Below are 27,033 nucleotides of genomic sequence, written 5' to 3' on the forward strand. Positions count from 1 at the left end.
CACAAGCACTCGGCACATTTAACAAATGGCTAAGGCTGTAATTTGATGTGCATTTTAAGTGGGTACTGGCTGTCCCCTGCTATTAAACACCACCTATGTATGCATAACCCTTGAATTGTAGGAGAATAGAGGTACAAGGTACGTGTGACCAGAAGATAAAAAAGGTGGTATTGAAAAAAGTGGAAAACAAATGAACTGGCAATTCTTTTTCAGGCCTACTAATGTCAAGCCTAGCTCACAAGTCCTGTATCAGGACAGCAGAAGACAACAGAAAATAAAAAAATAAAAAAGAAGGGCACTGCTAGGACTACTTTTCTCCACAGCAATGTAGACTTGAAATGCACATGCAATACAGTCCAAACTGATTACTCTAATTCAGATTTTGGCTATTTTGTTGATTGCAAATGTGTTCTTCCCTGAAATTACAAGCTCATCTGAAGGCAGAAAAATTTTGTCTGAAAACAAGTAGATTTACACATTAAATATTTTAGAGTTGGATCCTATAATAGCATGTCCATTACATCTTGATTGTACTTAATCAAGTAAAACAACATCTAAGAGTTCCTTAGAAACAATCTGTTTCTTCAATTGAAGATTATTTCTTAAGAAAAACAAAAATTCAAAATGCCTTGCCAATGTGCAAATGAGCAAGTTTTCTGCCCTTTATTTCTTCATCACTGATTTTGTTCACATGGCTTATTATTTTGTAACAACCATTTTCTGTGCAAGACATAACCAGATCACAAATACAGAACAGTTTACATGACCATCATGAGACAGTCAATGTTTACCAGCTACATGCTAAAAACAGGCACTGGGTTTTGATCTCATCTCCAAAATAGCGGTACCATAGATTATCCTGAGTTAGAAGGGACTCACAAGGATCAAAGCCCAACTCTTGGCCCTACAAAGGAGAGCCCCAAGAGTCACACCATGTACCTGAGAGCATTTTCCAAGTGCTTCTTGAACTGTCAGGCTTGGTGCTGTGACCACTTGCCTGGGGAGCTTGATCCAGGGCCCAGCCACCCTCTGGGGGAAGATCCTTTTTCTAGTATCCAACCTAAACCTCTCCTGACACAACTTCAGGCATTCCCTTGGGTCCTGTCACTGGTTACTGGTCACCAGGAAAGAGATCAGTGTCTGCTCCTCCACCTTCCCTCATGAGGAAGTTGTTGACTGCAACAAGGTCTCCTCTCAGTCTCCTCCAGGCTGAACAAGTGACCTCAGCCATCCCTCACATGGCTTCCCCTCAAGGCCTTTCACTCTCTTCATTGCCCTCTTCTGGACTATCTTTAATAGCTTTATGTCCTTCTTACATTGTGTTACTGAACACTGCCCCCAGCACCCATAGTGAGGCCACCCCAGTGCAGAGCAGAGTGGGACAATCCCCTCCCTTGCCCGGCTGGCCATGCTGTGCCTGATCTTCTCCAGAAGAGCCCATAACCACCTGTCATGGCACACCAATCACTGGACTCATCCCACCATGTTTTGCTCATCAATTTTAGATATTTTAATCCAAGTAAAAAATTCTGCTAATAATTGCTGGAGGATAGCCTCAAAGCTGGTAATTGGATAGTAAATTTCAAATTTAGGGATTTTTGGGTGAAAATTACTTTGATCAGAAGTTAACCACTTAATTCCATTAGCTGGATCCAGGCAAGAAGTTGTTCTGCACAACAATAATGATGTGTTTCATCCATGTTTCTGTCTTTACTTCCTGATCTGAGTCACTACAATTTCTTCCTACACAAGAGAGATCGCCAATCTTACTATACCGTATCTGATATACATGGAACATGACCAACTGCTTAGGATATGCTGTGTTTTTAAAACACAAATGTTACAGAATTCATGAATATTCCTGAACTGTCAAATCAACCTTTCAGAGAGCAATGCAGGATGGTTGCCCACTTAGAACCTGAAGTAATAGGGCATTAGTACCAGGTCAGTTCTGCCTTGTATGTGGAAGGAAACCTACATCACCTTTCAAACCTACCCTGCTTTCATTTGTGAGTGGAAGTTTATGCTAATGCCATTTTAACAAATTCCTGATCATGTATCAGCCCCTGGAAAGACCATAATTTTGATGTTTAAAATGTATTACTAAAGTTACCTGGTAGTAGTTTATGGTACAGATGAAAAACTGGGATACTAATGGTTTTACTGGAAGATTCTCCTCCTGAGGAAGAAGTACCAACTTTATCTGCCATCACTCTTCCTCGTCTTGATGGTGGACGTGGAGGGGTGGATGAAACAGCTCTTTTTGACTGAGATTTCAAACCTAGTACATAAGTAAATAATTTCAAGTTGTTCTAAGTATTGAATACCTTCAGTTAGCCAAGATACAACATACTCAATGATAGAAAAATATAAGAACTTTACCTCACTAGCTAATTAAATACCAGAATAACATTTATGTATAAAACATATTTGGATATAATATGTATGTTATATCCAAATATGTTTTATACATACATATTTATACATACAGTATATTTTTAGTTAAAAGGCTGTACATTCTCCTAAACCCCAAACATAAACCAAGCCATAACTAGATGATACCACGCATAAAAAAAAGCAAAAGCTATTCTGATTCTGCTCTCATTGAAGTGTCTCACAATGGGCCCTACATCAAAATGTTTTTAAGCTGTCTTTTCACCTGAAAGCAAGAAAGGCAAAATTTTCCAAATTGACAGACATTTCAGCACAGATTATAGATAATAACCCCTTGTCTGGCCTACAAAGGTGACTTTAGCTGCAGTACTGACAGTACCACATGTGATGAAAGGTGTCTTTACATGTGCTTTCCAAGTTCCCCGATCCCAAAACATTTCAAGTAAGCACTACGTGAAAATTAGGAGGCAGAATAGCTACATAAAACCTTACTGTTATTACACAGCAAGACTGCCTTATTTTAGGACAGATTAAGGTGATTTAAGGTAGAGCAAAATTACACTGCAATCATGTACACTTCTGTGCAGGTGACAGACCAAGGAAAAAAGCCAGCAGGTCAAGACACAAATACAGACAATTACTAACTTATCTTTGTCCAAGAGCTGCCACAAAACTAAAAAACATCCACACTTCAAATGCTGTAATATGCTCTGGTTTCAGCTGATCATTAGAAGCAGCTCTAATGTGCATCACATTGTCGAATAATCTCAGTACACTAAACTAGCTTGCCTCAGGAAGATCAGGCTGCAAATACCATCTCCTCCCTCGATTAATTTTACCCATAGGTAAAATGTTAAACACTTAACTTCTTGAGATTCTGAGGACACTAAAAAACCCTCAGAATATATGAAAAATTAATGACAAAAGAAGAAAATATTTGATAAACAGGTAGAAAAACAAATACAAATGAAATAAGTTTAAATGTAAACTCTTACTAAATTGGAGAAAATTGAAAACAACATCAGAAAAACCTGAAATCCGCTTCTTTTTAATAGAGAATGGACTATATCAGGCAACTGGAATGATATGGCTGACTATACTATGCCCTATCTTCAAGCTTGGTGCAATATTTTTTTTTTTTCAGATTTTTTGTGTTTTAACCCTTTTCTGGGATCTATCAATATTTTAGATACTACGGAAACATATTTAACTTGTTTAAGTGGCACTTACTATAACTATCTTGCCAGATAAAGATGCTGTAATTAACATAGCCATGCAGTTTTAAGTGTACCAAGTTCAGTGGAACCGCTGCCCTGTTCAACATTTGCGTTGTTATATCTACATCTAAAAACTTGAAATAAAAAGCTTAAGAAATATTGGTGCCAAAAGTCAAGGGAAATCAGAATCTCTGTTTTATGCTTCATGAAGTGTGAATGAACTCAAGGTACCTCAATAATGGCAGAAAGCTAGATAGGAAGGGAGTAGTTTGAAGTTGATTAATCAACTTCAAACTGAAAGACTAATGACTTCTATAGCCATCATCTAAACTGTAACATTTGTGTACCACTGCAAAATTACTATGTTTAATCTATATCCTCCAACAAAAGGTTTGCATTTTTGTAAGGAAATGGGCTTACATTAAAGACTTCTGAAGGTTCGACTCAATAGCTTTTATAAACTGAATGCTCTGAAAGAAACTCCAGTATTAGTTGTTTCCAAGTGGAATAGCATGGGTTTATGCCAAAGTCTCCATTTCTCAGAGACCATTTCAGCAGAGTATCATTAATTGTTATGCAAAGTATAAGGATATCTTTTATTTCCAAATGATATTTTCAGAGGTGACTAAACTGTTGCACCAGCTACTGCAAAAAGTGGTGTCATTAGAAAAATGCTGTAAAATACCCTACAACAGAATCCTTGAAGATATCACTGACACATATATTTAGGTGTACATATATTTGACAAATTTGTCAAAGTATAATCTGCTAAAGGAAACTGTTTCACCAGGAATCAGCTTTTGCTACCTAACAGTCAGTTACATTACAATTGTAGTACAATTTTAGTACCAGGTACTACAATCTTTCTAACCATCACTAGTAACAAAATTAATTATTGGTAGATATTTTCTTCCCCCAACACACTTTGAACACCAGAAAGATCCATTTTATAAACGATAGAAGACAAAAGACATACCAGAAGCAACAACAACGCTGTAATTGTCCTGAAATCCATTTTCAGCTTTAACTTTTTCTTTCTCCTCATAATTCTTCTTTTCTTTATCTTCCTTCTGTTCATTAATTAGCTTAGCTGTAATACTGGGTGTATCTATATGGGGATGGAGGGGACAAGGACAAACAAAGAGAGGAAAGAAAAGCATTTCAAGATACTAAGTTGATTTTATTAGTTTCTAAGCTGTTAACAAGGCTATTCTCAACTACTGTAGCATTTCAGAGCTCCAACACACGCAGCAATAGTCTTGTCAATAACTGTGAATTAAGATATTACAGTAATTCTGCCCCCTTCTTCCCCCAAAACTCTGTTCTCTGATAATTTTAATCTGTAACAATTTAAAACCATTACTTGATGAGTCAAGTGTTTTCACATTAAAAAAAACTACTAAACCACCGCAATCAACAAAAACTGAGATTAAGCAAAAAATCTCTATCCAAACCCAATGAACCAAAAAAACTCACCAAAAAATCTTGACAAAACAACAGCAAAAAAAAAAAAAAAAAAAATCCAACAAAAAAAGAAATACTAAAACTTTTTCTTAAGGACAGCTGCAGATTTATTTAAACAGGCTCTTGTATTTGGGTCTGGGTATCTCTCATTACATACTGATCCAATTTCAGAACTGGTAAATTCTCTTCCTTTGAAATTGGAAGATGCCTAAAATACATTACACAACCAAATCTTGAGCTGTTTGCTTAGATTACTGCAGTTCAACCATTTTGGTTCAATCATTAGTGTAGCTCACAACTATCAATATGTTATTAAATCTAATTTCTTAAATCACTGATGACTGGTGACAATGGACAATTTCATACTCTGTATGGTACCACACTGGCACCAAAATGGCCAAGTAATTTTCTAATTGCTTCTGAGTAGTCACTTGTTTCCACATAGCCACAGCAGCTTTAAAGCACAACTCAAGACCTGAAGTACCATCCAGCTACCTTTAACTGGGTGTCACCAGTGGGTGAGGTGCTGAATGGGACATGATTTGGCTGCTTGGAAATATATTATGATTTATACCTGAAGACATTAGTTATATCTGTATTAGACAGCACTGGAGACGAAAAAAAGATACAGAGTGTGAAACCACTGCCACTTACGACTCAACATTCACACAAATACACTCTTTCTATGTTTAGATCTGTGTGTATATATACAAACACATATGTGTGTGTATATATATATACACACAAATGTATCTATCAATGAGACTTCATATGTTCTTGGCTTTTAAAAAGATGTTCATTATCATCATTATTTTTATTAGTACTACTATTATTATTAAATTTCTGAATTTCTCTAGTTTTGTCCCCTGGACTCAATGTTGTCCACTTACTGTTGGGAAATTTAAAGGTCATTAATGAAATTATTAAAGAAGGTTAAGCAATGGTATTGTAACTACTCAGGTGATACCCAAATTTGTTGTTCAGTTTTTCCGAGTCAAGCAGTAACTCAAGATTAAGGTGCATGAAATACAAAACAACTGGTACTCATCCAGGCAATCCTATCTGCTGTGTACTGCACATTTTCTTCCTACGGTGAAGGGATGCAAGCAGCAGACCTATCAATGATTTCAGGCACCTCTTCTCCCCCTCTTTTTTTAAAAGCCGGGAAAAAAGTACAAAATGAATATGGTTCTTGTGATTTGTTCATGCAGAAAGTATGAAGTGGTTGAGACATTAACAGTAGTAAGGAAAAAAGAAGTTAGCCCAAGGGACAGATTCTGATACAAGATCTTCCTGACTTCCTGTTGCTGTAGCGATGACAGCCTTTCCTTTATTTTCTACCCCAGTCCACCCCTTCTCTCTTTCTCACCTAAAACACAGAGCTTGCTCCTCTTATATTCAAGCCTTCTTCACTCTGTCCTAACCATGGACTTCATAGAATGCTATACAAGAACCACAAAGCCAAGGCATAACAATGCAGCAGCAAACTCTAAAGTTATGGCGCCCTACAAAGTCAGCACTTGACCATTTTCAATTACAGGCATGACAGTTTACCACATCATCACATTCTCCTCTCCAGTCCTTACCAGCACTGGCTATCAAGCTGACAAAAATACACCACTAAGGCAGCTACTCAGTACATTTTATGTCACTGCTCAGCAACTGATCCCTACCTCGTATGGAGTGACCATCCCACCCATTACAGTAATGAGATCCTTGCACAGTTTGTGGTCAGAAAAACCTCAGTCAAATTTCACACATGACTCTCTGGACAGTAAATAAATCTAGAATTCTATCAGAAACAGTAAACTGTTCCTTGATAAATAAGATAAAAGCATTTAGCTAGGAATGGATATTTTTCTATTAAAATCCTAAACCACATCTTGTCCTATCTAGTATTGTGCCAAATAACATTTTAGTACTCCTATCAGCTTGTTAGGTAACATTTATTGCCCCAACAAATTTGTAAAAGTTTACCATAGATATAAAAAAGAAATAGTTGCTTTTAACTCCACGAAGACCTGTCTCATAAATTAAAAGCTGAATTACCATGAGTTCCAAAGAAGTACACATTGAAGTAAACATACATACAGGAGCATACATACCTAGTCAGATGAACAGGCAATTAAGTGCATACCCTTCAATGCACATCTCCCATATGGCAAAAACATAATTGCTCTAATGATCTTTGATTTTTCTTTCGTATATTGAGAATCACATTTTAAGAATAAAGAGGATAAAGTCTTGGATTTGTTTATTTTTTTTTTAACCAGACATGTATAAAACTGATTTGTCATTTACCATGACCAAACAATTTCTACTCTATGTATTACTAGAGGAGAATCAACTTGCATCTTGCCTGGCTTTACCTAGAGAGCTCTGTCATGGACATGACATCTTCAGTATGAATTCTCCTCTTATACTAATTTTTAGAAGCTATTAACCCTAATCTTTATATAGTTCTGTTTCCTAAAGTATTTAATGAGCACTAAAATTAAAGGTGGGATTTATTTTAAGATGTCTAGCATTTAGGTGTCAAAATCCATATTATGATCTGTGAAAGCCTGATCAACAAAGTTCCCTACAGACAGGTTTATCTCTCAGTGTATATTCAAGTAGTATGACTGAAAGTGCTGAAATTTAAAAAAAACCAAATAAATAAATGAATGCCTTCACATTATCCTCTCACTGTGTATAATTTAAAAATTAATATCTAAAAGTAAATTATACATTTCATTTTCCATTTAATAAGCAAATGCAAACATTTACATGGCAGACAAATTGTAACCACAGAAATAAGATGGAGCCTTTATCAATGTCCTTTTCACAGGACATACATCTCCACCTTGAGACGTATCACTAAGTTCCAGGATGTTTAACTGAAAAAATTTGGGGAAATGTAATGAATGGATGAAAGTCAGTGTGTTTTAAACACTGATATTTGCAGTATCACTTATATGGTCAAACAAACACTATAAGATTTTTTTTTTAAAACTACATTTAAAAAAGAAGCAAAACAAAGCCACGAATTATTGCAAACTTGCCTGACACACGATCAAGAACTTCTGCTAGAGTTGTTGAGACAGGCAAGTGAAGAGTACGAAATTTATGTCCAGCTCCATACATCGGATGTTGAATTACATGACTAGTAGCATTAATTCTACCTTTGTACAGCTGAAAGGAAAAAAAAGTCAACATTAATTACAACTTCAACACCGAGAAACAACTTAAGCCACTATGTTCTTATAAAGCCATGTCAGCTAGACAAAGCTAAATTCTTAGTGTGCTAAAAAAGAAACTGATATATCCTTCAACTTTGGAGGTATACAGTAAAATTGCATCAAATTAGGACATGTTTAGTTTTGTAACTCAAAATAATTTATTTTGAAAGTCTACAATATTTTTAGGACCAGAAACAGTATGATATAATCTTTGCTAGAAGAAACCAATCATTTTACATAGCTGTAATATGAGAGAAAAATTGCATGCCTGAAACTTGCAATTATTTAGGAAATAACTATGAAACTAAATATCAAAAAATAACAATATAATTTGAGTAGAGAAAGAGGATGTTTCTCTGTTGCTCTGACTTGAGGAAGAAGCTTATTCTAGACTTAATATCCACTTTTTGTTATTATGACAGGTAACTAAGTCACCATTAGTTAAAACATTGCAAATTTTTTACCATAACGTATTTTAGACAGCCCTGAAGACCTCTTTATTAGTATGCACTTACAGGGCCAATTTATTGTCATGCAATGCAATGAAAAAAAAAAAATGTATTTGCTGAGAATCAGAACTAAGCTTCTGAAAAACAGTTTTGGTAAGAACTTAATGGGGAACCAATCTTTGAAAAGGTTATGTTGTTGGATATTCTAGAAGTATATCCTGTACATCTACATTATTTTTAAGTTTTCTCTTTGCATGTTATAGGAGGAATAATCTCAGTAAGAACACAATTTCACAGTGTTTTTAATATAAGAAATGGAACTATAACAACTTCAGGACATTTTTTCTGCTTTTCTGTATCAAGTAACAACTTTCTGTAAAATACTGTTGTATGTAAAACAATTAACAGAAAACTAATGCTACCTTTACATTATGAATGGACCTGCTAACAATTATTCAGCCAAGTTAGAACATTTGAATGTTTGTGCTGAAACTATTTGTGTCTCCTTTTCTATTTTATACTGCCTGACCCAGGTTCCCTCTCATATATCTGCTTCACTTTACTTCTGAGATGCAGAAACCAAAGCAGCAAATACTGTTTTCTGGATGCTGCTATCAGATCTTTTAAAGAAACTTGTAGTTTTACCCTATTTTTTTAGTCATAGTCATCAACTGAGAGCACTTCAGACATCAAGCGTAATTCTGTTCCTGTGAAGCATGTGGGACCATAAAGCATACATCTGCTTTATAAATTAATTCACATATTTGTCACTCAATTTATTCATGGCATTTTGGCTAACTGCTGAAGCAGGTCTGCCAGTTTTGACTATGACTGATCCTTAACGAAACTGCTAAGGTCTACTGAACAGATACTGTATCTATATTTATTGCTAGTGTGTAATGGTACTATTAAAAAGCCTTCTGTAAGATAAATTTCAGTTCTCAGATCATTCAGAAGCAGTATATTTCCAACAAATATTTTGTGTTATTGTAACACAGTGCCTTGAATTTTCTTCTAAAATGATGAGTCACAATTCAATTGCACTTTCCTTTCCAAAATTCCATAATGTGTACAGCAGAAAAAAGCTGCTAACATTTCAAAGCTGGATATACTCAGACTTAAGACTTGAAGGCTAAATTTATTCCACGTTTACCATATGGTATCAAAAATTCTTACTGGACAAGGCGACTGAAGAAATAAAGTCACTTTCTCATCCTCTAGCATCAGCTGCAAAAAAAGCCTCCTAATAAATCCTGAAATATTTCCAGAGGTTGGGAGGTTCCCACGTTGAGGAGAGGACTGGAACAATTCACAGAGAACCTGAGAATGCAAAATGATACCAGATTTAAAATATTTCTACATTTAGGTCTTTAAAATATAGCTCTGCGCAGCCATAGTAGGCAGTTCCCAAGATCCACTCCCAGTTATTACACAAACCAGCTCAGAAATGAGCACCACTGAAGAAAATACCTGCAGCAATAAGGCCTTTAATATAAAAGTGTAAAATGCTGACTACAGCATCAAAGTAATTATAAACATGTAAATTTCTCAAAAATATAAAAACCTGAAAATAAAGTAGTTATAAAAGCAGCTTTTGAATCCCTAAAGCATAAAAAAATAAAGCATTTCCCAAGGCATAATGCACTATTACTCCCAGACATTAACAGAGAACTGACTCAATTTTTTACTGGTCTACTTATTCCTAGAGCATCATTATTTGTAATGCTGAAAACCCATTCTTTCATTATAATTGCATTCAGCTATGTCTGCAAGGTTAATGAATGAAACAAAGATAGCTGAATTTGCTCTAGAATGCCAAATGCAAAGCCATATTCTGCAATACCCCTGACACAGGTTGCACAAGCAAACTTCTCAGAAAATCTCCTTAGGTTACTAATATTAAATATATGTGAAGCTTGCTGTTCAAATTCCATTTCACAGAAGTTTAGCCCTATCCAATTAAATAGTTTTTTGGATTTTGGTCTAAAGTTTATTTCTCTAAACCAAGAGGACTACGAATCTATACACAGGACTGGACAGCCATGCCAAAACATTTTTATATGTTTAAGACTCAGATCAACAAGCTAACAAGTTTAACATAAAATGTTTCCAGTCAATGACATCTTACAAAACCCCTAGTTATTATAAAGAAAAATAAAAAATGTAGAAATTTTTCAAAATTATCTGTAGTTATTAATAAATTAAAACATTATTTTTCTCTCTCACCTGTGCCATAAGTCTCTGGTTATTAGGATGGCAAGAGATGCATTGTAGGAAGAAAGCAACTGTTGCATTTTCAATTGCTGTCCGCTGCTGAGTGGTCAATCCTGTGGTTACAGTTGAAGAAAGCAAGCTGGATCTTGCACTGGTCTGCTGTGCCGTCATATTGTGTCCTCCAGAGGTAGCACCAGAATGGCACAACAGGAATAAAAGTGCTGTCCACAATGGATTGACTTCAGAGCCACCCAACCAATCCTTCATCATGTGGCTGTTGCCAACTTCTGTCAGAAACCTGAGAACAGGAGCAACCAGGTCTGCTGTGATGGGCATTTTATTAAAGTGCTGTGGAACATGGTGCCTCCTGAGCCTGTCCTGAGTGATATCCACTGATTGTGCAGTGCAGTCAGAGCTAGAAGTATGGTTAAAGCAAAAACTAGCAAGACTTCTTACAAGCAGTGAAGGCAAACCTGAGTCCAGTAACTGCTTGATAGCTTCAGGAGACTGCGATGAGGCAGCAAGAGTAGCCAGGTGAGACTCTGTTAGTGCAAGAGGGGCTTGTGCATTTTTAGAGTCATCTGTCAAAGATGAACTAAGGTCCTGCTTTTTGCTGTCATCGGTCATAGACAGTCTATGCTGACACTGCATTGGAGGAGGAGTGATACCCATCCATCCCATCAGTAAGGAAAAATAATTTGGGTGGATGTGGCACATGGAACAGAGCAAACTATCAACAGCTTTCTTCAAAACCATGTTGCAGGGAAGAGACATGGACCAGTTAAACAGTGACCTGTAGAAGACAGAAAATCATATCAATACATAGTTTGCCAGTCATTTTTCCCTTTTTTACCGCTGATTCATACAACATTTTTGCACTTTTATGATTTACTGTTATAGAAGCTGCTATGAAACACTCCATGCTGAACTTGGAAACTTCTTCTGGATCACAATATCAGCAGGACGCTGATTACCTAAAATGCATTTCTCAACTGTATGCTTAAATTTCTTTCACCATACTGTATTTTAAATATATATAAACCAGCTGCACACAAATCCCAGATTTCGGTCTTTCGACAGTTGTCATGCATCTCATCCATTTTTAACCAACTGCAATCTCTTTGTGCTGTCAATTCCCCAAACTGCAGCTGTTAAGAGTCACACACATGACCCTGTGTGTGTACAAAGGTCATTTACATGAAGGTCTCAATTCCTTGTATGAACTTTAACATGTTTCAAAATTTTTGAAAATTTCCCTTATTAGGCATTTTCCTAAAGACGCTGCAAAAAACTGAAAGCAGCAACAACCTTGTTGGTTGGAGAACACGTCCTTGTTATCCTTACTTGACCTAAATTTAGGACACAACAACAGAATTATTCTTCAGCAATTCTAAAATCCCATCTACCTCTGGCATCATATCCAAGTAACTATCTGCTTGAGTGCTAATCCAAGGCACATGAGTGCAGAAGCTAATTTAGTTCCTATTATTCAGCTTAAACTTCAGATGGGGTACTTATAAAGTAAAATAATTTCTTCACACAGACTTGTCCAGAGTATGTGAAGTACTTTTAAAAAAAGGCAGTTTTCCAAACTGTATTCACAGTACCTCAACACCACAGGTGTTACCTTAACATTTACATAAAGTGGTGAACACACACTTCATGCCATCCAATGCTCAGTTTTAAAATTAAATTTGGATGTATTATTGTATCTTGCATTTTCATTTGAAGACAAGGATTATTTTCCCTTCTTCTGGATGGAAATGTTAGTCTGTATTTAGTCTAAGGGCACTCTAGGAATTTGAAGAACTATCTAGGTCTAACCAAAAGTTGGATTTATCACCAGGTCAAGGGTTGATAAAACCCCTCCCCAAGAGAAAACTCATCTAAGTGGATAAATGATCTATAACTCTGGAAAGACAGTCATGATTTCCAAAAGTCCACTTAACTCTTCTCCAACTATATATTAACACAATCCAAATGCTAAAATCTTCTGTTTGAATTCATGCTCTATGAAAAATAAGGTTTTTTTCTAAATACATATTTAAAAATAACTAAGGGATTACCATCCATTGACCAAATAAAAAATAATTAAATGGAAAATGGGGATGATGGGAAAATATTTCCAAGAACAAAGTGATTTATCATATGAAGGAGAAACTTGGAACTATAGCTAGAATCTATTACAATATTTCAAAAGTTACACAATATTGAAAAAGATGAAGAATAGATATGAAAAGTTACTTTTATTAGAAAAAAATTTTGCCCATATAACTCTGACAAAAAACCCTTTTATATTTATTAAAGAATATATTTTATAATTTGCTCCAGATGGCGGCCTATATGAGTGATCGTTTTATATCTGGGAGGAGGCAGGGGAACAAGGTCATATTATAACTTGCATACTCTAACTAGGTACAAACTATAATTTCTCCCTGTGATGAAAAAAACACACCTTCCTCCAAAAGACAGGAACTCAGCTGTGAAACCCACTTTTTTATAAGACTAATTGGGCTGTCTATTTCAGAAAGTCCATTTTTATTAGAGCTTTTGCTTTTCAAATGCTAAGATGTAGCTTGAAAATGTATTTCTGTTACAGTGTATTGCTAAAAGGACTAATTGACCTGCAATTTAAACTCCTTAAACAGATTCCCAAGATGAACAAACTAATTTTGAATTAAAAATTATCTACATCACTGTATTAGTGAAGTGTCTTTGGAAATTGTCTTCCTTGAAGTCATGTTGCACATATGTCAGAGTTCCACATGCTTGTACCTGTAACCATAACTTGATGATGTTTTAATGTCTGACTATGCCTAGAGGAGACTGGTTGTGGAAAAATGTGAAGATTTCCTAAGAACAAGAACAAAACCATGTGCAAAGATCTCTTCATTAACTGCAACCGCATTCAACAGTACAAATCAAAGATGTCTAACTAATGCTAGATACAGTAATTTAACAGTCATTTTTCTATAAAACATGTGAAACAATGTTATGTGGCTTATTTTGTTTTGTTTAAATTGAAGAGATAGTTAAGCAACATAAATTGCAAATATTAGACCATGTATTTTCATTTTGGGAATCACTAAGAGTATACATTTAGGGTTTAGAGTGAACTTCTCTTTAGAATGTATCAAAATGAAGCAAATTCATAGTTTAAGATCCACTCCAGATTTTGTCCCTTCATTTCTTTCAGGTCAAACTGGCCATAACAGAAGTGAAAACTCCCAGAAAACATTTCTACCTTCTAACCTCTCAGTTACAGAAACTGTATACTGAGAAAAATAAAATAATGCTTCTGTAACAGCATCCTAATGAAGATCACTTATATACAGTGTGAAAATTACTGCAAATAATTTCAACAAGAATAGTCCATTAAAAGACCTCATGAACGAAACCAGGACTCAGCTTACCTTTCACATATATACAAGTATGCACACAGATTTCCTGTTTCCTTTCAGATTTTTGGGTCTTTAAACACAATTATACCTGGAATATGTGAAGTGCAGCTTTGAGTTTTGAAGTACAGAACTACCTGTTTGGGTATCTTTAGGTATCCACTCTACCAATTAGCTTCAGGCATATCACTTTCCACTACTATTTCACAATAAGTGCCCTTCAAGTTGTATTATATCAATGAACAAAACAATTTAATGATAAAAATAACGTGGTGCTGAACTTTGCTTCACTTACTCAAAGAGCTCCCTGTCCAGTAATGCCGGCAAATCATATTCAACGAGCAATTCGTAACTGTGCCACAGAATGGCTGCTACACAGTGCAGGTGGGAAGGAGATGGCATCAGGAGCCCGTACTCTCTGGTTGAGCTATTGGGACAGATGTAACTGACCCGGCCACTCTTCTTCAGAGCTGCAACTCTTGCAGAATCACTGACCCATTTCAGCAGTGCTTGAATTCTGTAAGACAAGATGATGTCGCACTTTATAAATGAGCAAAGAAACACTCAAGAGTCAAATTAGCTTTTGTAGTCCAATTTATCTCTTTCTTTGAAATAAGGTTCAAGAGCGAGCTCAAGCTCTTTTTTTCTCAAGACTCAGATCAGGGCAAAAATTTACTAAAAAATTTATATTGGATAGCCAAATATGAACCTCCTATAGAGAAAGAAAATATAGCAGGTATCTGATTTCTGACTATTTGAGAGAAAAGTCAGTTGAAAACCAAAGTTTTATCACATTTGTAAGAGCAGAAATAAAGAGGGATAGCATTCCCTGGAAAGGATGAAAAGAGCTAGGACAGAAAACTGGGAGAGCTTTTTCAGATTTCTGCACTTCCATGCTACCTTATAACAATCAGATTCCAAAAATGTTTTATTTTGTGAACTAGTATCAAGCCACTGTTTAGCACGTTATTTTTTGTATATGCTTCCATATGACAACCCAAATAACATTACCTATCTTTTGTTCCAGGGTCTTGAGTTGTTCCAAGCTGATAAAGAATGTCTATTGTGGAGTCAGAAGAGAGACCATTTAATCTTCCAAACAGTAAAGGGCTATTCAGATCTTGCCGCATTCAAAAAAAAAAGGGGAGGGGAAATAATAGAAGTACTTACATACGTATTTTTTTTTAAAGTGTACTAATGACATTATTACAGAATTGCAATATTAACATTGAATTAAGTTTTCCCATTAACATAAGGATGAAATTCCTATACACACCACTGACTCAAAACTGTGCATTTTGTATGTCCAATGTTCAGCTTTACTATGAAAGGAAAAGCCATTACAATATTCATTAGATACAGGACTTAAGAGGTTTACATAGTAGGGCTTTCTTCAAAAAGACATAACTAATTCTAATAAAGCTGTCAAACCTCTTTCTTGACAGAAGCAAACACTTTTCTCAAAATGAAGGCTTATTTAAGTTTATCAGTGGGATTACAGCTGAAGATTTCCTGTTTATTTCCTGTTCAGCTTCTCCTCATTGTGCTCATCCTCTGACCTGCCAGAAAGTATTTTCCTAACAACATTCCAGCAAAACAGAGCAGTCTATGCTGCAACACTAACTCATGGCAAAGGAAGTCATAAGAAGCCATTTTAAAGAGAGTGTTTTCTGTTAGCAGCCTCAAAATAGGGAAAACTGAATTTGTTTTCTTTTATTTAGAAGCTACAAAATGGCAAAGTGGTATGAAACCATAAATACAAAATCCCTGGTGCACTAACAGAACAGCTTCTGCAAAACTTCACTGTGGGACATAGAATGTAGTTGTATCTTCATTATGTACCTCTACACATAAATATTTTCAATGATTACTATTCAGAACTCGTACTGTTCTACAGCCTACTGCTGCCCAAATTCTGCTGCATTTGTGGCAGTGCTCTTTATTTCAAAACGTCTGGATACAGTATCTAAAGTAAGAGGCATTTAGGATACACTGCATCCTATGCTGTCTTCAAAACACCCATCTAATTATGAAAAACCAGACAACCATGGTTGCACTGCTTTATCCAAGTAGGGCAACCCACATACAAAGACTGTGATACTTAGGAGCCCAACAAAACACAATGTTGAGTTCTGGCAACCCAGGTTCAGAACCAGAAAGCAGCATGCAAATATACTGTATTTGTACTTTTATACAGGCAATGCTTTTAAGCAACAACTGAAAAGAAACACACTGCACTCACCTGCAGGATCACTCCCTGATGCTGAGCAGTTTCTTAGAAGAATGTCAATCAATTTTAGGCCAATTCTGGTGGACTGAAGCCCAATTTTCACAAGCACAGCCTCAATGTTTGGAGAATGCATCCCACAGTAAGGGGACATTAGCAAAGCAGCACATGTCTGCAACAGATTAGCAGTGGGTGCTGCAGCACTGGCCATCATTCCTTCCAAATCACTTATGTGAGTGAGGCAGTGGTGTAATAATCTTAACCATCCAATACTGAAAAGGAAAACAGAAAAATGAGCTAATGCATTAATTTATTGTATTACTTTTTAGCTGTAGCACAACTACCTGTTTTAGATTATAGGACAAGTACTGCAGAAAACTTCTGTGACATGATCAAACATCATGTGAGCAAAGCAAATGACTGAATTTAAGACCACAATGAAATACATATTAGTAATGCTGTTGTAATAATTGGATTAAGATTATAAGAAAGGCGGGGGCTGTGGACAGAAAGAGTTCAGAGCCTGAAAGTTTTACTACTAAGGTTTTTAAAGATTTCTCGATTCACATACATATTTCTCCCAACACGAAGAAATCCTTCCCTGGTGAAGAGAAAGATGAAAGGGAAAGTGTTTATATATGGGTATGGGTGTGGGGCAGGTTTGGGTTTTATTGATTGTTGGGTTTTTTTCTTCTTTATTGGGTTTTATTTGCTTGTGTATTGTTTTTATTTACATCAAAATGAGTGAAAAGTGCAACAGTAGTTGGCATTAAAATTATACAGCTGCACAACTTCCCTGACATTACAAACTTTTAGGATCATACATATTTACAATAAACTACAGTGAACCCTAGGGAACCTGATTTAAAATGCATATAGAAAAAAACACAGAAATTAAAAATGTGTTAGCTACTACATTTCCCTCATGTCTCTCATTCTTTGACAAAATCACTCAGAAATTCTTTTAATAATAAATCCTGAAAAATAAACCTATTGTAATTACATCAATGTAGAAACACATCTATTAGACTTTACACAACAATACTATTTAAACTAGAATCATGAGCAAGATGGCAATCTAAGCTGTATGTGAAATAAATGGCATCTTTCACTGACAAATTCTAAACTAGCAGGTTGTTTCCACAACTAACCTTTACCACAGTTTTAAAAATGCAAACTTTATTACAGATCCTAAATTAGGATTACAATTTAATTTTAGGAATCATTTACTCCTAAATGGATTGGATTCATCAATTAAAAAAGAGCAAGTTCTCTGTTATGTCTAAAACAAAATTTACACCAAGTTTATTGAATATAAGTTTCACATTACTATCATTCTTTTATTGAGATACTTACAACATTAGGCCAAAAGCTACAATAAAACATTTCAAGAAATGAGGAATATACAATCAACTTCTTTCTTTAGATACTGGTTATTCTTGCATGACTTTATTATAACCTTTTCTGATGTAAAAACATAACATAATTTGGCTATAGTGATTTTCTTCACTGCTATTTAAGAGCAAAGGCCAATCTCAGTTATACAGCTTTTACAAATATACAAATATACATGAAAGTATTCATGTTCTCTAAATTTATTTATGCTCTCAAAATTTTTCCCTCCAAAAGAAAGGTTTTTAAAACTTTCCTATGCTCTCTTCAAATTTATAAACACTAAAGTTCAAAGATAAAATATTTAAAATTAGCAAGTTTTTACAACTTAGTAAGCTGATTTTAAAAACCAGGACACCTCAAAAATCTATCCAGTAAATTAAATTCCAAGTTGGAAAATGCTGGCTCTTTAAAAAAATTCCTTAAGTGTTCATTTATTTTTATTTTAAAGAGTACAAATTCATTTATTTCTTTTTAAATAACTAAGAGACTTAAAATGCCACCTAACCAAATAAACACTTTTGAAAAGAAATCTTGCTGATATGCCAGAATCGTAAGAATCTCCAGCTCCTATTTCTGAAGTGTCTGCAAACAGCAATATTAGATATGACTTCCACAAAACATTGTTCTATTTCGACTCCTGCTCCAATACTTATGTAACTTGTTGACTTCTATATGGGTAAGTATTTTGGCACTCCGTATTTTTTGACAACTGCCTACCCATTAAAAACACAAAATGCAACTCAAAATACTTTCCTGTGCTTTATATTCTCTCAAAGTTGCAGGGGCAAAACATTCCCTTTTACATTTGCAGACTAAGCATGCTATTAAAGAAGGCAGAAGTATTGCTTCTATTTCCCTTCATATTGGAAAAAAAAGAGGAAGAGTTTGCTACTGAAAGAACTGACTCAGAGAAGAAAACGCCATAAAAAGCCTGAACCCTAAATCATGAATTGGCACAGACTATCCCTTGACACGAGCCCTACCTCGTTTTGGAGACCTGGTCCTCGGAGGGAAGGAAGGGATTGTTGACAGTGGCAGAGGAGGTGTTTCCAAAGGCGGTGAGGCCCAGCAGTTTGATCTGGGAGAGCCCCAGGGTGCTGGCATCCCGAGGGCGATGGAGACGAAGGCAGACAGCTGAGGCAACTTCAGCTTTTACCAGCTGGATTTTTATATAGGTGAGACCACTCGTGATAACAGGAGTTGACAAAGGTAACATATTGACACCATCTGCGCTTATTTCAACAGATACTGATGACGGGCAAGCTACAGAGTAAGATAAGAAGTTTCAACACAATTTTAAAATCTGTTCCAGTTTGTCTTCATCATGAATACACAGTCAACACTTAAAATTGAGAGAACAGAATGACTGAAATTATCTCAGGCAGACGCTACTACAGAACTGCAGCTAGGGAACTTGACCTGGGAGATGGTACATGTTAAAAAGCACAAGCATTTTGATACATGGTATACAGATTTTATTTCAAAGACTTCAGGTGAAGAACAAGTCCTCTCACTGAAAACACTGTTTCCCTATGAGGGTTACAACAATAAGAGCTGAAAATCTCATGCTTTTTCCCAATTACCATACACAAGCAGTTTGCCTGAAGGGCCTTGACTAATATCACTTTCTCACTAGGCGAAGTTTTGATAAGTATGATAAAGTTTTTTGACATATTTAACATGAATGTCACATGACATCTACTACACTAGAAAACAAAGAGGCAGGGACTTCCAGTCTTCTGGTCTCAAGGAAAGCAGAATTTGCAAGCTTTTCAAACTTACTTTACAGGCATTACTCAAACAACCTCCCAGCTTTAGTTCCTCTGATTACACTCTTTGTATCATATCCCAACCTTCAAATTTTTCAACTGGCATCAACATCAGTGAATCTACTTACTTGCCAGAGAGGCCAGGTGAGGCTGGATGTGGATCTCCTTGAGCAGCACAGCTGCGGGAAGGTGAATTGTGAGGTCACACCAGGCTTCCTCAGGTAAAAATATGTATGACCATGCAGCAGAGCGAGCCCGTCTGTGGGGAGGAGTAGCCTGCAGCAGCACTTCAGCAGGCTGGGCAGTGGGGCTGCTCGAGGTGATTGAACCTTCAAAAACAGCACCATTAATGCTGATTAATGTTTATTAATAAAACCCAGATTTACAACCAGAACTGTGGAAAACACCTTTTCTTTTCTGTATCATATGTCTTCCTTTATCAGTAATATCCCATGTTTAATGCCCACTGTCCAATTACTTTTCTTTTACTCTGAACTGTTTTAAATAGGCAGTATACATATGCACATGCATATGTACATCCTTGAAATTTTCCAGGGGATAATTGCTACCAAAATTCTAAACTTACTCTCAAGAGTACATGACAAAAACAAGCTAAATATAAAGGTGTAGGTCAAAAAGTGTGCTTAGAACTTGAACTCAGTTAATTCACAGTTAACACATTTTAAATACTAAAATAACATAAATTACTTAAAAACCAACTTCTGCAACCCTTTTACTTTAAAAAGGTTTCACATGAAAACCCTTTTCTAAAAAGACACCAGAATAAAAAGAAACTGACCACAGTTGCTGCTTCTTTTTCTACCTCTAGCATAAGTTAAGAATGAAGGAAGATGTAGGCTGCCTTCTTCAGCAGGTTATAGAGCATCAAGACCAGATTTGAGCTGTTCCAAACTCCAGGTACTTGGGCTGTTTTACTGTGAAGTAACTATAGCCTGACCCCATGACTAAATGTCTAGCAGCAGCTGGACATTGATAAACTTTCAACTCAAAATGAATTAAGCCCATCTCAGAGTATGACCACACAATGAGAATCAGAATGTACTACATAGACTACAAAATGATAGGAATTAGAATGTGCTAAGTGAGGGCAACTAGAAGGTAAATTTTAAAAGCACACTCCTGACTGAAAGTTAAATATTAAGAGAGATACCCTCATGACAGAACATCAAGAACTGCAGCACTTTGTAAGCCGGAAGATAAGGTAGGCAAGCACTGACTACCATATATGCTTAGGATTTTTACTATTTAAAGTAACAAAGAACAAACATTTACAGAAGTACTAAACTCACCATTTAGAAATTTGTGAAGAGTAAAGTAAATTTCCAGTGGCCCCTATTCTACCAAATAAACCTCTTTGTATTATCTATCACAATGCCATTATTTTGACACTCTTAAATCTGAATCACAGTACTGAATGGACTGCTTTCTCATTCAACAACCTCTCCAGAAATTTTAAAATGAATCCCCACTTGTCAGTGCAACAAACTATGAATACATTCAAGGGCTGCACCAGGCTAGTGGGCAGCAACAGAAAACAAAGACATTAGTACTGAAAAGGAAAGCCTTTATAAGATATTACAGCACCGCTACCTGTTAAAACACACATTGTAGTTAACTGGCAGCCATTGTATTGATATCAAAACAGCATTGCAATTCTAGAAAATGTTCATGAAGACCACATGAGAGCAGTCAGAAGCAGATATGAGAGCATCAGCAGCAATATCAGCCTTATGCTCCAGCTTCTGGCTCTGCTTCATAGAGCACAAGCTCATTCCCTGTCTTCCCACCATACCATGATTCTGTATTAACTCCATCAAAATTGATGTGCCTTAAAAGAAGTTACTGAGTCTTATTGTCTATGTCTAAGGCAGACGGTGGGCTGGAACCTGGCATTCCCTGACCTAAGCGGAGAGAAAGGGGCTCACCTTGATGTATGACTTCAGCAGAGACAGATCACTCCCTTTCCTTCTCTCCCCTGTCTACATGAGGTCTTATTACCTGTGGTGGAGGCGACCAACCTCATTCCTTAACATTACCTTGAAACACCAGCAACCCCTCTCATTAGAGGATTTAGTAGTACTGGAACATTTGACACTAATGTATTACTTTTTGTTAAGAACTTGATACACATTGAAATTACTAGTAGATATTAATCTAAGAGAAAGAAGAATTACTCACCCAAAGGTGCAAAATTGTGAATTCCTTCTGCATTATCAGGCTCAGAAGCAAGCACTCTGGCTTTCAGACTGCTATCTGTCACTTTGGTGGGACCAGAATCCAGGAATTTCATAATAGTTGAAACCATGCTTCTAGCTGTGTTAACAATAGCTCTTGTGCTTGTTACCATGTTGTTACAGATAAGTTGAACACCACCTGTGTATAATGTGGACGGAGAGAAAAAAAAATACTGCTCAGAATCACATGACAGATTCCACAGAAGCAAAGGCCTGTTTAGTAAACTGGCCCATGTCAACACATATATGTATTCTTTAAGTGCCAAAAAAAAAACCTAAATCAAACTTTTTATTTGATGTGGCTAAAGAAAAGACATTCTTACCCATATCATGGAAAGCCTTCAGTGCCTCACTGGTATCCAATACTCGTAAAATGAACCAGAGCAGTGGCTCAGATAACTGACACGTGGCGAGAGAACCCTAGAAGAAAATAAATTAAGAAATATATGGTTTCATACAAAATTAGTACAGTAGAAATTCAAATAACAGCTCTCAGCCTCCCCTTTTAGTAGGCAAAACTACCAGGGAAGAAATGCCACCACAGCTGGCCTCTCTGCCACCATATACTATACCATGTTCCACATGGTAAAATTCCTTACACAGGAAAAGTCTTTGGGGTATGGAAAAGCTCAAAGTCAGGGGGTGAGCATCTTCACGGAAATATAAGTACTGAGCATTAAAATAGCCACAACGTGCTTCTCACTTGCACATAATAAAATATCTTCAAGCCTTTAGCCAGAAACATTCACAGGAATGTCAAAATGTCCTTAAAGAAAACTCTATCACAGGCAACAGAGAGATACTTCCTAACTTCAGCACCCAAATGAAGGGAGGTTGTAAAAATGTTAACATTTCTTTTACATAGCAATACTTTAGTTTTCTGACCTTACTACTGATTACAGAATCAACTACCTTGAAGCACAGCAAGCCTCAGGGACCTTACCTGCCTTCCCATGTACCCACAAGCCATGTAGGTAAGAATTGGCTGAAGCATCACTTGAACTGTTGTTGCTTTCTTACTAAGTGTTGTCAGGATAGTAAACAACCCATCTCCAACTGATATTGCATCTAAGCCACCATGAAAGTTCTCATGCTTAGTCAGGTGTAAGCCACTTGCACCTAAATGAAAACAGACAGTTCAGAGGTCACAAACTGAGACCTAACAAACCATTAACAGCACATAAGACAACTCAAGAACATTCAAATATTCACATGGGTTTTACAAAGTAAAAATAGACCAGTTTTCAGGATCACATGACTTACAATTAGTATTCCCAGATATGTATGTGAGAAGTTAATTACTCAGGGCCATCCTGGATCCTGACCAGCTGGCTTGCCAGATGCAGTAAATTAACACTATTGGCATAAATTTTGACATCAGAGCCACTACCTATCAGTAACATTTGCAGACATCTTCTTGTTTACCTGTCCTGGTAGCACCTTTCCATACTGCATTTGTTATTACATATTTATTACTATATGCCAATAACTATATTTTGGATCCTACGCAAACCTGGCTGCAGTCTTGAAAAATTCTTTTTTTTCACAGAAATTGTCCGGAGAGAGCTTAATATAGTTTTTCTTGAAGGAACTAAACCCACAAATAGCTGTGTTACATCTTCCCAAAATACATGGACAGATAATCTTCAATAACCTGTATTAAAAACCCTTTGGAAGAACAATCCATTGAAGGGATCAGCAGGCCCAGAACCCTAATTTCAATGAAAAACATTTTGAAGAAAATACCTTTCCAAATTGCCCTTAAAAAATGCAAAGCAATTGCTTGACAAAAATCAGTGGTTTAGAAAGACATCAAAGTTGAAAAGACTATTTGAATTTCACTCCAAATAAACACACACTCAGAACAACCCACCATTCCCAGAACAAACTACTTTTAGTGCTCAGAGTGTATTTGCAATATGACACCAACTATCCAAAGTGAAGAAGGAGATGCTCTGGAACTAATTTCAGGAAGGTTCCAACAGCACAATCCAGGCTTGTCAAATCCTGCCTCCTGTTTAATTCGACTACTAGAGGTAACTATCTCTTCCTCAACTGCTTTCATGCTGTAATAAACCACTGCTCTAATATTCATGAGGGCTCACTGAACAAGTAACTGTTTCCTGATAATAGCATTGGTTAAGTTTTGTATCTTCTTAAAACAGGAGCACAGAAAAGGCCAGAGCAACTTCTTTCAAAGTAAGAAAATTACTGTAAAGAGAACAAATCTTACAACTATTACACCTGAAATGGAGTGCAGGTCTTTGTCTATCCTCCAGCAAAATGTTCTGCACATGCAGAAATCCATGGTATTTCAGCCAGTGGTTTAACTTGTGCAAATAAATTCTATGATACCACCACAGCACACAAGTAAGCCACAAAGACAGGTAGTCTGAGAAAATGCATCTCTGATAAATGTCTTGCAAACAGCAGCTTTAATTTCTATGTATCATCATCTCCTTTACTAGTTCATAGCAGGAAGATTCCACCCACAAATATATGACTGCAACTCCTAGAACGTGATGTTACTGCAATTTCTGATAAAACAGAGGAAAAGTTTAGGTATACTGTGAAAGGGACATGACTGTAATTTGTATTTTCCAAAAGTGATTTAAAAAAGAAAAATCATCCAATACATAGCAAACAACTGAGGTAAGGTGTCTTGTACAAAGAAGACTCATCCTAATTCATGTATAGAGGCATGTGATGGCCACAGACTGAAATACAGGAAATTCCACTTCAACATAAAAAAAAGGCTTTTCTACTTTAAAAAATATTGAACATTATAACAGGTTGCCCACAGCAGTTGTGGAGTTTCCATCCCTGAGGAATTAAAAATCCAGCAGAACCAAGGTACTGAGCATCCTGCTCTCAATTGAGGCAGCTCTGAGCTTGTGCAGGAAGGCTGGTCTAGACAATCTCCAGAAGTCCTTTAACATTAAGCATTCTGAGATTCAGCAAATTCAAATGTCAAACACAATCCTGTTTGACAATTCCTGTTTCCAATTACTGACTCCCATCTCCTGTTAGAGGCTTTTTTCATGCATCTGTTCCTCTTTACCTTTGTCTCTTTTTTCCTGTCATTTCTGTAACACATTCTTTCACATCTACACCCAGAGATGAGATTGCAGAAGTTTTAAATGTTTCACCACCCAAAAGACCTTCTATATTATTCAGAAAACACCTACCAATAATCATAGCCATAGCACTGCTGTTACACTGGCCAAGTGCAGACAGAATCTGGCTCATAATTTGTTGGTTGGCCAACACCAAGTCAGCCACATATGCAGTTGATCCTTGAGTATTAGGGTTGCTTCCATTGCCATCTTTGCCTCCTGAAACCTTTTCCTCATCAGACACACTGTCTGTAGTACTGCTTGATACTGGAACACGGGCACTGTATTCTCGGTTACTGGAAAGTGGCAGTTGAACTAAAATGTTTATCAGCTTTAATAAATCAAACATGAGTTGATCCCTTGTCATTTCTCCACAAACCGCTTTGGCATCACCTGGACGGATAATGTTGGCAAAAAGCCCTCCAAAACACGCTCGAGCACCCACAGAGCTGTCTGAGCCACTGCGAGACATTACTTTGTCTGAACACGTAATGTAATGATGCACAAGAAAGGTTATAGACTCAATCACTGCAGAAATAGTGCTAACTGATACAACTTCAAAATTCTGTTCCAGGGTGAATTCCAAGAGTTTCACTTGAGCATCCAATGGTCCCTGGCCTGTCTGGAAAGCACCCCTGAAAAAAAAAAAAAAAAAAAAAAAGGAAATAGTTATATTTACAAGTTATACAGGTTTGAAGCCAAATCTCATCTTCCACCCACATCAAGCTTCTGTAATTTTTTAATATACTGATCGTTACTGCAGAACCTGCTCATGCCACTCCTTTCCTGATAACACTAAGGATTAAGAGGTTAACTTTGAAAAAAGCTAGGATTCATCTTGTTTTGTAATTCAGTTCATTTTGTAGGTAAATACTTGGAACAGCCTACATATAGACTGAACAGTCCTGTTCAATTCTTGGTGAAAAGTTTCCTACATTTGCAAGAAAACATCATGGAAAGCAGTCACATAATACTTTAAAATCATGAGGATTATTTAATTGCTAACAGGAAATCATGATTGATTTTTTTTCTTCCCATTTATTAATCTTATTCAAACTTCTAAAATTAAATGCAGAACGAAACAGTTTATAGAAACAGCTCTGAAAAAATATTTGGAATTTAAGTAATTCTAACAGTAAAATACTGCTTTGCTTTACAATTAATCTTATGATCAGACACAGTACAGTTCAGTAATTATCTGTATTCTTAGAAGTAACCATCTATATCTCTTTCTGGTGCTTTGCTTCTATTTAGTGGCATTTCACAAAAAAACCCTAACACGTTTCAAAAAACTACCCTTTCAGTGGTCTCATTAGCTTATTTTAAACAAATGCTGGCATACAGACACACAATCCAAGACTCACTGTGAATTAATGATTTTATTGTATTATGACATGTCTCGTAAAAATCACTGAACATCAATATAACCAGGTAAACATCACTCTTATAAATTTAAGTTACAAAGGTAAAATCTCTTGGAGAAGGCAGAAACCATCTTCTGTGAGATTAAAGAATAGATAACACCAAAGTGCCACCTACTGGGAACTCAGAACTGAGGAAGCGCATCCCTAATTATATGAAGCCTTTTTATGGAGATGAGCAGAACATCAATACCAGAAAGAAATGCTTTCCAGTGTACTTCAGACTAAACAATTGCCACATTTCCAGTGTACTGCTGGAATTTCTGTACAGCTGGAAACAGAATCTTGTGCCCTGCAGCCTTGCCTTGAGGAAGCAGAAGTGTGAAAGACGAGCCATGAGCTCTTCTCTCTCCCCTGGCCAGAGGCACTTCTCTACACTAGTGAGCATCAAAAGACCCCAGGAGAGTGGGACAGAAGGCGTTTTCCACTGTCATGTGGAGAGAAAAAAACCACCAAAGATAAAGCAATTGCATAAATAGAATTATGCAATCTC

The 27,033-nt window shown here is 36.4% G+C and overlaps 1 protein-coding gene across 4 annotated transcripts in view; it reads right to left on the bottom strand.

Annotated features, from left to right (window-relative positions):
• BIRC6 (baculoviral IAP repeat containing 6) overlaps positions 1 to 27,033 on the bottom strand; it is a 170,613-nt gene that overhangs the window by 64,643 nt on the left and 78,937 nt on the right. For all 4 annotated transcript variants that reach the window (XM_021548328.3, XM_021548329.2, XM_021548327.3 and 1 more), the window contains exons 46-59: positions 25,192 to 25,754; positions 22,947 to 23,122; positions 22,327 to 22,423; positions 21,948 to 22,142; positions 19,877 to 20,077; positions 18,963 to 19,242; positions 16,600 to 16,856; positions 15,369 to 15,477; positions 14,653 to 14,874; positions 10,972 to 11,752; positions 9,922 to 10,065; positions 8,120 to 8,249; positions 4,588 to 4,719; positions 2,114 to 2,281 (exon numbers count right to left, since the gene is read on the bottom strand). In XM_021548328.3, coding sequence (XP_021404003.2) covers positions 2,114 to 2,281; positions 4,588 to 4,719; positions 8,120 to 8,249; positions 9,922 to 10,065; positions 10,972 to 11,752; positions 14,653 to 14,874; positions 15,369 to 15,477; positions 16,600 to 16,856; positions 18,963 to 19,242; positions 19,877 to 20,077; positions 21,948 to 22,142; positions 22,327 to 22,423; positions 22,947 to 23,122; positions 25,192 to 25,754 — 3,455 coding nt within the window. The remainder of the gene's footprint in view (positions 1 to 2,113; positions 2,282 to 4,587; positions 4,720 to 8,119; positions 8,250 to 9,921; positions 10,066 to 10,971; positions 11,753 to 14,652; positions 14,875 to 15,368; positions 15,478 to 16,599; positions 16,857 to 18,962; positions 19,243 to 19,876; positions 20,078 to 21,947; positions 22,143 to 22,326; positions 22,424 to 22,946; positions 23,123 to 25,191; positions 25,755 to 27,033) is intronic.

This window comes from Lonchura striata, chromosome 3 (genome assembly GCF_046129695.1).
Source record: "Lonchura striata isolate bLonStr1 chromosome 3, bLonStr1.mat, whole genome shotgun sequence".
Lineage (NCBI taxonomy): Eukaryota > Metazoa > Chordata > Aves > Passeriformes > Estrildidae > Lonchura > Lonchura striata.